At 37.7% G+C, this 12,348-nt stretch overlaps 1 protein-coding gene across 2 annotated transcripts in view; it reads right to left on the reverse strand.

The window, feature by feature from the left end:
- Positions 7,177–12,348, reverse strand: part of PKD2 (polycystin 2, transient receptor potential cation channel) — a 66,957-nt gene continuing 61,785 nt past the window's right edge. For both annotated transcript variants that reach the window (XM_018049318.1, XM_005681449.3), the window contains exons 14-15: positions 9,733–9,880; positions 7,177–9,376 (exon numbers count right to left, since the gene is read on the reverse strand). In XM_018049318.1, coding sequence (XP_017904807.1) covers positions 9,140–9,376; positions 9,733–9,880 — 385 coding nt within the window. In that variant the 3' untranslated portion in view covers positions 7,177–9,139. The remainder of the gene's footprint in view (positions 9,377–9,732; positions 9,881–12,348) is intronic.

Genomic DNA, 12,348 nt, shown 5'->3' on the forward strand with positions numbered 1-12,348 from the left:
TAATGAATTTTTTTTGGTTGTTTTCATCTTTTTATTTATTTATATTATCCCAATGTGTTTCATTATTTTTGGTTGTCTTCTTTTCACTTGCCTCATACTATTGTTCAGCAAGAATTATTTTCAACAGAAACATTTATAGAAATCACAATGAACTAAATTATACTTGAAAAACCCCAAGTCATAAACTAGTGATATTATGTACTACATATTAGTTCATCTTGTCAGATGGTAACCATAGGAAAGAAATCTAGTTTAATTTATTGACCTGAAAAAGAAATGAGTTCTAGAAACTTGTGTCAAGTTACTAATATATCTGGTATTGGTATCCTTCCCTTTAAAATGAATAGGCAGGTTAGTTGCCCTCCAGGTTCAATATTATATAAACCTATGTCCTCCATTATTTTATAAATAATAAATAACAAATATATTGATGCTATAATAGAAGTATGAAATCCAAACCATGCTGGAAAAACACGGTGTCATATATGGATAAAAAAGCCTTTATAATAGAAAGCACTTTGATAAGCTTTTTAAGGTTATTAGAATTTACTGAGGTTTCCTTCTAGTGGAATTAGAGTATCTCCAGAGTCTTAGCTGGGTTTTGGACTCCCCGCCCCCGCCTCCCAGGTACAGAGGGCCAGGATTCTGGCGACTTACCCTTCTTGAGTAGTTCAGTAGTCTATAATCTTGGTGTGCATCATAATCTCTCGAGGAATTTTGCTCCAACACAGATTTCAGGGTGCTATGAGCCCTACTGCATTGTAATCGCCAGGATTACCTGTGTAAAGAGCTGTGCACGGCAGGATTTGGTAATTCCCATGATCTTTTCCAGCTCTGACAATTTTAGACGTATGACAGAAGAACTGTTGTAACTGGCTCTATACAGGTTTTTTACTTTCCTACATATACACTTCATATATTTACACATCTTCTCTTTATTCTAAAATTTACCAGTAGGGAGTGTTTTTAAGCATTTTTTATAAGAAAAGGTACTGTCCAGTGAATTATAAAAGGAACACAACTGTACAATTGTACAACCATTAGTCCATATCAAGAAATAGAACATTATCAGTGCACAGAAACCCCCTTGGGCTTCTCTCCCAAGACTACTTCTCCTTTCTCTCTGGATTATTTTTGAAATGACACTTGTGCACTCCCGTCCGTTGCTACTATCAGATTATCACTACAGCTCAGTTTTGTGTGTCTGTGTGTATAAATATATCCTTAATTAAGCCCCCCACTTCCTTATTAAAGGAATAGCTTATTAATATAAGCTATTCATTTTATAATTCTTTTAGTTTTATAGAAAAGTTGCAAAAATCATGCAAAAAGTCCTGTATATCCTTTGCCCAGGTTCCTTTAATGTTAACATTTTGTGTACCATGATCCATATCAAAACTAAGAAATTAACAGTGATACATTACTTTTAAACTATACACTTTATTCAGATTTCACTACTTTTCCATCAATATTCTTTAACTGTTCTAGGATGCAGTTCAGGATATTCTGTTTAATTTATTCCCTTTTTAAAAGGAAATACTTTTCAGTATTAGAGGAAGTGAGTGAAGCTGAGGAAACAGTATGTAGACCTGCTATGGCCGGTCATCTTGGAATATCATTTGGTGCCCTGCCATGTTGTTGCAACATCAATCCAGGGGCATAGCATTATAGTTTCATCTTTGGACTTTAAGGAACATTTTTTCTTGTTTTATGACATTGGATTAATACATCATCTTATAATACATCATCACACCCCCTTTTTACCTGATTATTTTGTGACTATAGGACCGCTGACAAAGATTCGTCTAGTCAAAGCTGTGGTTTTTCCAGTAGTTGTGTATGGATGTGAGTTGGACTATAAAAAAAACTGAGTGCTGAAGAATTGATGCTTTTGAACTGGGGTTTTGGAGAAGACTGTTGAAAGTCCCTCGGACTGCAAAGAGATCAAACCAGTCAATCCTAAAGAAAATCAGTCCTGAATATTCACTGGAAGGACTGATGCTGAAGCTGAAGCTCCAATACTTTGGCCACCTGATGCGAAGAACTGACTCATTAGAAAAGACCCTGATTGGGAAAGATTGAAGTTGGGAGGAGAAGGGGACAACAGAGGTTGAGATGGTTGGATGGCATCACTGACGCCATAGATATGAGTTTGAGCAGGCTCTGGGAGTTGGTGATGGACGGGGAAGCCTGGCGTGCTGCAGTCCATGGGGTCACAAAGAGTTGGACACAACTGAGTGACTGAACTGAACTGATAGGGTTAGTGAGTTTTTTCCTCTACTTGGTATAGTTCTTTCTTTTTACATAACCCTGGCTTACTCACAGTTCTCTATATATACTCTTCCTTACACAGGGAGAAACATATTACACAGTTCTCTGTGTACAGACAGAAATACATATTTATACTTTATATACAAAATATACTTAACAAAAGAGATAGTAAAGCCAAAATATTAATACCTACTTCTAAAAGTAGTAAGAATTTAAATATATCTTGTCCTACTTACCCTCCCTTTGTATTACGATTATCTTTTTTCTTTTTTAAATTATTATGGTAAGAAACACATAAAATTTGCCATCTTAACCATTTTTAAGTTGAGGAACATTTTAAAAAGTATAGGACTTCCGTGGTAGACCAGTGGGTAAGAATCCACCTTCCAATGAAGGGGATGTGGGTTCAACCTCTTGTCAGGGAACTAAGATCCCACAAACCAGCAAGCTACACACCATTAAAATCCCTCAGGCTGCAACTAAGACCCAGTGCAGTCAAATAAATACTTTTTAAAAATGTAAGTGAAAAGGCAAGTCTTATAAAGTAGAAAATAAAATTTTTTTTTACAGAGATTTATTTCAGAATATGTCTATATTCTTTTGAATTTTGATTTTATTTTCTTGCATGTCAGAAGAACTAGTTGATAATGAAAAGGATAAATAAATTACTTTCATTTAAAATAAAAGCCACCAGGTTGTTAAACCCATGAATAGCCTCCTTCCTTCATCCTTTTTTATAACAACAACCAAGATGCCACAGAACCTTCCAGAGCAAGTCGTCTTGCACTTTTCTTTGAAAGCCCCACATAGCAACTGAAGGAGTAAAAATAATAGCCAGCATTCATTTATTTCTGAGGATTTGCTGCTGCTGCTGCTAAGTCGCTTCAGTCATGTCCGACTCTGTGCAACCCCATAAACTGCAGCCCACCAGGATCCTCCGTCCATGGGATTTTCCAGGCAAGAGTACTGGAGTGGGTTGCCATTGCCTTCTCCGCCTGAGGATTTAAGACTAATTAAAAAAAAAACTAATTCAAAGGATATCTACTCCATTCATAGGAATTCGTTAAGCTAACCTGAATAGTTGCAACAGATTCCCTGGTAGCTCAGCTGGTAAAGAATCTGCCTGCAATGCAGGAAACCCCGATTTGATTCCTGGGTTGGGAAGATCTGTTGGAGAAGGAATAGGCTACCCACTCCAATATTCTTGGGCTTCCCTGGTGGCTCAGCTGCCAAAGAATCCACCTCCAATGTGGGAGACCAGGATTCGATCTCTGGGTTGAGACGATCCCCTGGAGAAGGGAACGGCTACCCACTCCAGTATTCTGGCCTGGAGAATTCCATGGACTGTATAGTACTTAGGGTAACAGCAAAAAAAAAAAAAAAAAAAGGAAAAAGGAAAAAAAACAAAACTGGGGAATACTGGGTTCTCCAGTATTCTTGCCTAGAGAATCCTGTGGACAGAGGAGTCTGGTGGGCTGCCGTCTATGGGGTTGCACAGAGTCGGACACGATTGAAGCGACTTAGCATGATGGATGCATTGGAGAAAGAACTAGCAACCCATTCCAGTATTCTTGCCTGGAGAACCCCAGGGACAGTGGAGCCTGGTGGGCTGCTGTCTATAGGGTCGCACACAACTGAAGAGACGCAGCAGCAGCAGCAGGGTGGGGTTTCCCAAGCTTGCCTGATGAGAATCAAGATCATCTGAGATGCTTATGTAAGAAAGGAAAGTAAGTCCCCTGTTGACTTAGAATCTCTGAGGAGTGGACCTGGAAATTCCAGGTGATTCTTTGGGAAATACTGAGGGTTGTAATGAGGAGTTAAGACCATTTAATCTACATTTGTGATGATTTGATCCTGATGCAAGAATCACTGTGTAACGTCTGTATTCTAAGCCATCTATCTTGTATCCACATAAGTATCAGAATCACATTTAGAACTAAATGAGCTCACTATCATCACTGGATCTTGAAACCTTTTTAACCTGCAGAATCTTTCTTTTACCTGGCAACCCACAGAACAGCAGGCATGGGTTTCTGATCATAAGAGCTGAAAGGAGTACTGCTCTAGTCCAGTGAGGATGTGGCCTCTCGGTTTGCCCCCCTTTCCAAGCAGTAAAGCTGAGGCATCATCTCAATGATTAAAGGGAATGATTTAAGGACTTTGGGCTTGGCTGTACACTGTTTAGAAAATCTCAAGCTGTTCCGACCTCATTTTGCAGATGAGGAAACTTGAGTTTCAGGAACTGTGACTGGCCCAATAATATGTGACAGATGAGTAATATTTCCTTGCTGAGATTTGGAACATACTACAATAGTACCAGCACCCAAACTGTGGGGTGGGGTGTCGCTTTTGCAAACACGTGCAGAAGCCGAACATGTGCAAAACTGTTTATCTTTACGGTTACTTATGCAAAATTTTCCACTACTTCCTCCTTTTCTCCATTTATCAGGTCTGTGGAATTGATTAATGAAATAGGGATACTCATAGCATCTACCTCCATAGAGGTGTGAAGATTAAAGTAATACATGTAAAGTGACTAGAAGTACCTGGCGCATAGGATGTGCTCAATACATTTTAGTGATTCCTATCATATTCCATAGGACATCACAGTGGTTATTGGCATCATGCTAGTGCCAGATCATGCCTGACCTCTGTGGCAGAGACTGGAGTAGTACCATCCACCAGGATGTGTTCTATGCATCAAATCAGGGCCAAATCCAGCCCATTGCCTATTTTTTGTAAATAAAATTTTACTGGGACATAGCTCTGCTCATTCATATTTGTATTGGTTGTGATCACTTTCACACCATGATGGCAAAGTAGTTGCAATGGAGAGAACATTATGGCCTATAAGACCTAAAATGTTTACTATGTGGCCCTTTAAGAAAAGTTTGCAGACCCTGCATTCAACTTAAGAGTGCCTCAACTGTTCAACAAGTATGATATATGTAAGATTAATTTGTAAAAAAGTAGCAATTTTCCTTTATCTCATCATTAACAAACTTGAAAATTTAATGGAAGATAAGATATTGTTCATGGTAGCAATAAAATCATTAAAGAGTATATAAAATCTTTAAGAAAGTTAAAGAAACACTTAAAGGGTATTAAGGAAGTTCTGAATAAATGAAGAGTTACATCAGGACTTGCCTGGTGGTCCAGTGGCTAAGACTCTGCTCCCATGCAGGAGACCCAAGCTCTATCCTTGGTCAGGGAACTAGATCCTACATGCTGCAAATGAGAGTTCACATGCCCCATCTAAGACTTGGAACAGCCAAATAAATAAATAAAAATGAAAAGTTATGTTTCTGATGCTATAAAGAGGCCAATTCTCCCCAAACTAATCAATAAGTTCAATGCAATTCCAATTAAATTTAAGCAGGACTTTTTTCCCTCTTTCCTCCTCCCCCACTCACATACCCAGAAACCCATCAAACTCTAACATTTATATGGAAAAATAACTGTTGGTGAAAATAGCCTAGTTGATAAAATGAGGGCCAAAGAGGAGAATATATATGAAAACTTTAGCACATATGAAGGAAGACACACTACAAACTCAATAATAAAAATTACTGTATAGGAACATTCATAGATCAGTTTAAAGGATTAAAAAATAGACACATGGTATATTAACATGACCTGAAATACATCAGTGATGCCATGAAATAATGAGGAAAATGACTTATTTAATACAGTGTTGACAAACTGGCTCAGTTATATGGCAAAAAATTCCTATGGACCTTATGCAAAGTTACTCTTAAGATTTATTAAATGTGAAAATAAAACTATAAGTTTAATAAGTTTATGACCTTACAAAGGTCTCTTTAAAATCCCCAAACACAATAAAGCAAAAAAAAATTGTTTTTGATAGATATCACTGCATGTAATGATAAGTAACTTCCCTGGTGGCTTAGATGGTAAAGAATCTGCCTGGAGTGTGGGAGACCTGGGCTTGATACCTGGGTTGGGAAGATCTGAAGAAGGGAATGACAACCCACTCCAGTATTCTTGCCTGGAGAATTCCATGGACACAGGAGCCTGGTGGGCTACAGTCTATGGGATTACAAAGAGATAGACATGACTGAGCAACTAACAAATAAGTAACAAGTACCACTACATGAAAACTAAGGAAACCTCGAAACAATTATCAGTCAGATGAGAGATATTAAGAGTCCAAAACCAATAAAGGATTAATAATTAAGCCACATGAGGAACTTATGCTAATCAACAAAAAAGATCATGACTCAGTGGAAAAATGGGCACTGAAAAAAAACACACCTGTTTGCTGTTAGATCAAAGTGTACTATTTTAAAGATGTGAACAGGCAATTTACAAAAAGGGAAATCCAAATGTTCAGTGGCAGTGTTCAGTCTTACTAAGAATCAGAGAAATGCCAAATAGAATAAGACCTTATTTCAAAACCATTCCATTACAGAGATTTTGGGAAGCTGAATGGTATCAATGCTGGTAAGGATGTGGGTAGAACTGGTACTTTAATGCAGGTAGTGAAGTTGTAGACTGCTGCAATTATTCTGGAGAGCAACCTGACAGTCCTGGGTAAAATTAAATATGTGCCAGGGACTCAACCTTCCAACTCTTTTCATGTACCCATTGGGGAAAGAATGAAAAATCAGCAAGGGAATTATGAACAAAGATTTTGAAATAGCAGAAATATTGGAGCCAATCAGAATGGTTAAGTACAATGTGGTGGCTGTATGCTAGGAAATATTATGTAATCATTAGAATAATTTACTAGAAGTACATCTTACAGAAAAAGTAATGTGTCCATTGTTGTGTTTGAACATAAAAAGATAACTTTTTCAAGGTTTAAGCTTTTACTATTAGTTTCATGACAGAAAACAAATCACCCAATTGCTTCTACTTAAGAAACAGACCAACTCTTATATCTGCTATTATATCAAGTCTTTATTAAGAAGTAAAGTGCTCAGTATTACACATTAATGCAATTTCCAATGATTGAGACTTATATATGTAACAGTTTCTTAATGGTACCAATATAAAGAGGAAGATGATAGGGGAGGGACAAGGCGGGAATTCTTCATGACTGAAGAAGAAAAAAATGTAACTTATGGGTAAAAAGAAAGAACTCTGCAAATTTTTACAGGTGAAACAAAGAAACAGAATAATAATAAGTATCATAAAAAGACTTTCTAGTGACCATAATTGGTATATGGCACATGGTCAATACACATGGATACCACATAATAGCTGCACTTCAAATTGAAGCTTGTTTACATGTAACAACATGGTACACATACATAAATACGTACACTCAATATCCCTGGAATGCAAATTTTAGTACCTAATAATAAAGAACTTTATTCAAAAAAAATATTCAAAGGAAAGCAAAGATGGAGACGAGCCATAGGAAATAACTGTTAAAGAAATGCAATCTGTATCACTTCTGTAGAAGACAGCTTAAAAAGGTTTTTTTGCTGGTTTTCTTTGAAAATTTGACTGACAAAGTCTACCAGTTAAATAAGCAACTATATGAATTTAAGCTATAGTATGAGAAACAGGTCTCTCTGCTATTCTCCAAGTAAGAATTATTCACCAGTGCATTCTCTCTTGCTTGTCTCATTAGCTCTCAAAAGGTCAGCATACATAACAGTTTTGAAAAATAGGATTTTTAGTTTTTGTTAAGAAATAGATTTCTTCCCCATAAATTTGGTGAGCCCCTCTCCTAATGAATAAAAGAGGCGAAAAAAAACCCTGCAAACTCAAACTTTGGCTGATACCTTCTGATGATGGTTGAACTTTCAATAACCAAAACTCTTTTTCATTAAAATGAATCCCACTTAGGTTATAAATTCTAATTTTGAAATGCAGGATCAAGAGTATTTGAGTTCTGTATTCTTAAAACAGTCTAAAACTCAAGTCTTAGTTTTATAATATTTTATATGAATTTCCAGATTTCTTAATATTTTGTTTAAAATGAACATATTTGCTGAATCAAAACTTTTGATACATCCTAAAAATTTTAGTAAGTTTATCTTCCTAGATTAGTTGCAAATAAGTTCAGCCACATAAGCAAAAGACTATACAGATAAATCTTTATATTAAACTAATTCTTAGGAAAACATCAAATTTAGTGATTTGGCTCTTTCCAATTCTCGTATGTTATTGTGAGAAATGACATTTAACTCACAATTGATCTTTGATGGTTTCATGCAGCTCATTTCAATTAAGAGTGAAAATAGTGTAAAAATTAAGTGAAATGGTTAGTCCCACAGGCATTAGATATGATAAAATAACAAAAAAACATAGTGTTCAACATTTATCATAACCATTCATACAAATTTTAGCATAATGACTACATACCCATTCTATGGTTTGGGATTCTTTTCCAATTCATCTTTTAGAAAAGTGTACCCCAGGAAGGTAGTTAAAATAGAAGCCTCCTTTCTTAAAAGAAAGCTATGCATTAAGCCTATGAGCTAAGCCTGAGTGGAAAGGAATGCCCCTATTTTCCTTCACACACTTAGCAAAAATGACAATACTGATTTTTGTGATTGGAAATAAAACTCAGAAGCCTTTTGACAGTTCTAGCTTTAAAAGGCTACTTCATTGTCAACTGAGGAGACTCAGTCATGGTAACAAGTGGGCACACCACTCAATATACTTTACAAAGAATTTTTTTCTGTACTCAATATTTACACCTGAATTTCTTATATGAGAAAAAGAAACATCTTCTTTGATCATGGGCAAAGTTTATCAAAAATAAATTAAAGTGCAGAAGAATTAATGATTGGTCACAAAGACCAGCATCATATGGTGGTCAGGGCACATAAATAGTGTACTTGTTATGGCAACTCAGAACAGGCACCTTCTCACCTCTTAAGAACACATCCTACACATGAATATTGGCACTCCCGTTTCCACCTCCACCTTCCATTCCTTCTGTAGACTGGGAGGAAGAAGGGCGAGAGCTCCTGGGGCGTGGCTGACCATTTAGTCCTAAGGGTGTGCCTAAACCATGACTTATTTGGGAAGCTGCATCATCAGATTCCCAACGTTCCAACTCTTCTCGCACAAGCCGTTCCATCTGTTCCCTGTGGATTTCACTGTCACGACCCAGCCTTTCATCCTAATGAAGGAAAAAGAAAATAAGGTGTTGAGGTGGACTGATGTATATTCATGAATTTAGGAATTGCCTTCGGAAATCTGGGGATCCAATAATCCCACTTCAGTAAGGCTAGAACAATACCAGTCTTAACAACAATTCTCAGAATCACTGGAGCAATTTTTTTTTGAGGGGAGGTTCCAGTGAAGGCAGTATCATCAGTGTGAAGAGTATTAAGAAAGCAACAGCTCTGGATTATCATTTTATCTGCACTGATTTGCACATATGGAGAAAAACATCCTCTTAGATTAAGGGTTACTTAAACTATGACCTTGATATTTTATAGAATCAGGGTGTTTCTGTTTCAGATGACCACTAACCTCAGCCACTCCATCCAGCAGCCTTCCCAGCACCTCCCTTCTCTTCAGTTTGGCCCGCTCCATGATCTCAAGCTTCACTATCACAGCATCAATCTTGGACACAATGCTGCCGATGGAGTGCTCCATTCGGTCCACTCGTCTCACTAGGCTGCAGGAAACCACAGTTGAGAGGGACAAAAATATCTTGTGTTGTTGACTTTTCAGCCCAGTTTGCTTATCAAATGGAAATGCTAAGATTTTTTTCCTTAAACAATATTATAATCTAAAACACTTTCTAAATAGTCTAGAACTTTAGAGATTTTTCATACAGTGCTGGTGGGACTGCCAATTGGCACAGTTCTTTTCCAAATCAAGATTTTATCAGAAGTATGTCTACCATAAAAGGTATGCCTATCTATCTTTCAGATATTCCTTTTTTTTTGAAAAGTTTTTTTTTTTAACTTTTTATTTTATATTGGGGGAACTGCCAATGTTGGAGAAAAGGGTTCGATCTCTGGGTCAGGAAGATCCCCTAGAGAAGGAAATGGCAACCCACTTCAGTATTCCTGCCTGGGAAATCCCATGGACAGAGGAGCCTGATGGGTTATAGTCCATGGGATCACAAAAAAGTCCAATACGAGTTAGCGACTACACAACAATAGGCAATTAACAATGTTGTGACAGTTTCAGGTGAACAGCAAAGGGATTCAGCCATACATATACATGTATTTATTCTCCCTGAAACTCTCTTCCCATCCAGGCTGTCCTTTGAGAAGTTTTAAAGGAAATAAGTATATGTGTAATTTTTGACTATATGGATATTCTCTGGGGTTCTGCTTAGTAATAGCAGGTCATTAAAATGGTTAAAAATTAACAGAAGATTGCTTAAATATATTATTGTTTCTTTATACAATAAAATTTGAAGACACCAGAAATTATACTGTGACAGAATGTTTCATGCAATAGAATGATGTTTACATTCTAATCATGAAATAGAATGACATTATTTATAATGTAAATACAGCAGTTAGAAAACAGTATGCTCACTTATGATCCCATTTTTTTTGAATAAACACAATGTTATATAAATACTTTTAAAAAAGGAGACAAAACTTTTGGAATGGTAGCATGAGGGCCCTAGAGGGCCTCTCCCCATTGAAACAACCATAACTGTGGAAAATGACTAATTTTTAAAAATTTTCTGGAAATTTTCTTAAGGGCATACAATGAGCAGCTTTTTTTTTTTGAGTAATATTTGAACTATAATCTGCTCTCTCTCTCTCCTGCTCCCTAGCTCAGTGTGACAGAGCTCTCCTAGGGGTGTATGCGTGCTTACTCAGTCGTGTCCAACTCTTTATGACCCCAGGAACTGTAATCTGCCAAGCTCCTCTGTCCATGGAATTCTCCAGGCAAGAAAAATACTGGAGTGGGTTGCCATGCTCTCCTCCAGGGGATTTTCCTGACTCAGGGATTGAACTTGTGTCTTCTGCGTCTCCTGAATCAGCAAGGGGATTCTTTACCACCTCCAGGGGTGGGTCAGCAAAGAACACCCAGCCCTCTCCTGTCAGCTCCTATTGGAGGGCTATATTTATTTCCCAGGAAGGCTCAGGCTGTCAGTATTTCTCATTGCTGTACCTCCACCTCCAAATCTACACTGCAGAGACTTTAATTCAGACAAGAATGGCTGAAGAGATGGGATTCTTTTCTTCCACTCAACTTTCAGCTGAAGGGTAGATTCTTCCATGCCCGGAAAGGCAAGCTGAGAACACCAAAGGCTCATGCCTTATTCATGAAGCAGGGGTGTCATTGTGAGAGAAATGGCCCACTAGCTCTGGAGCAGTGACACCAAGGTTTTGCCTGGAAGGAGAGTCAGGCCACAGAACAGAGCTCCAAAGCTTCCCCAAGTGAACTGGCTTTATTTGGAGCAAACTTTGGGTAAATTCAAGCCTAAGAGTGTTCTTGAAAACAATGGAGATTGTGGTGATAAGCAGTTAAGAGGAGGCTGGTCACTCCATGAGATCCCATCAAGTTAAACCATTTACCAGCTAGTTTACCAGAGAGAACCAGGAGAGAGAAGTCAGCCAAAGACTGGCTTCAAAAACTCCCCGTGAGAAGGCGCCTGAATTTCACTGGATCAGACTGTGGAGCAATTTGTATCCCAAGGCATTGATGACAATCAAAGACCAATCAGCCAACAATTATGAGAACTGCAGAGGCAGATGTAGTATCAACAGAGGCAGAAGGCTTAACGGAGAGACCAGGGGAAGACCTGCAAGTCCTGTCTCCCCAGGATAACTGTGTGCGTGGCCCGGGCTGTGACCTCTGACACTGGAGGTTCACAATGGGGGGGAAATAGACGTCACTAAAAAACAAATACACAAATGACAACAAAAACAAGCTCTGAGGGGAAGGGGAATTTATAAGTATTTATAATATTATTTAACATCTCCAGTTTTCAAAAAAATTATGATGACACACAAAGAAACACGAAAATGTGACCCAAACACAGGGGGTAAAAAAAGCAGGCAACAGAAACTGCCTTTCAGAGGGCCCAGATAGAATCAGTAGGCAAAGCAGTCCACATAGCTATTATCAATATAGCCAAAGAACTAAATTAAGTCATGTATAAAAATAAAA

This window comes from Capra hircus, chromosome 6 (assembly GCF_001704415.2).
Source record: "Capra hircus breed San Clemente chromosome 6, ASM170441v1, whole genome shotgun sequence".
Taxonomy (NCBI): domain Eukaryota; kingdom Metazoa; phylum Chordata; class Mammalia; order Artiodactyla; family Bovidae; genus Capra; species Capra hircus.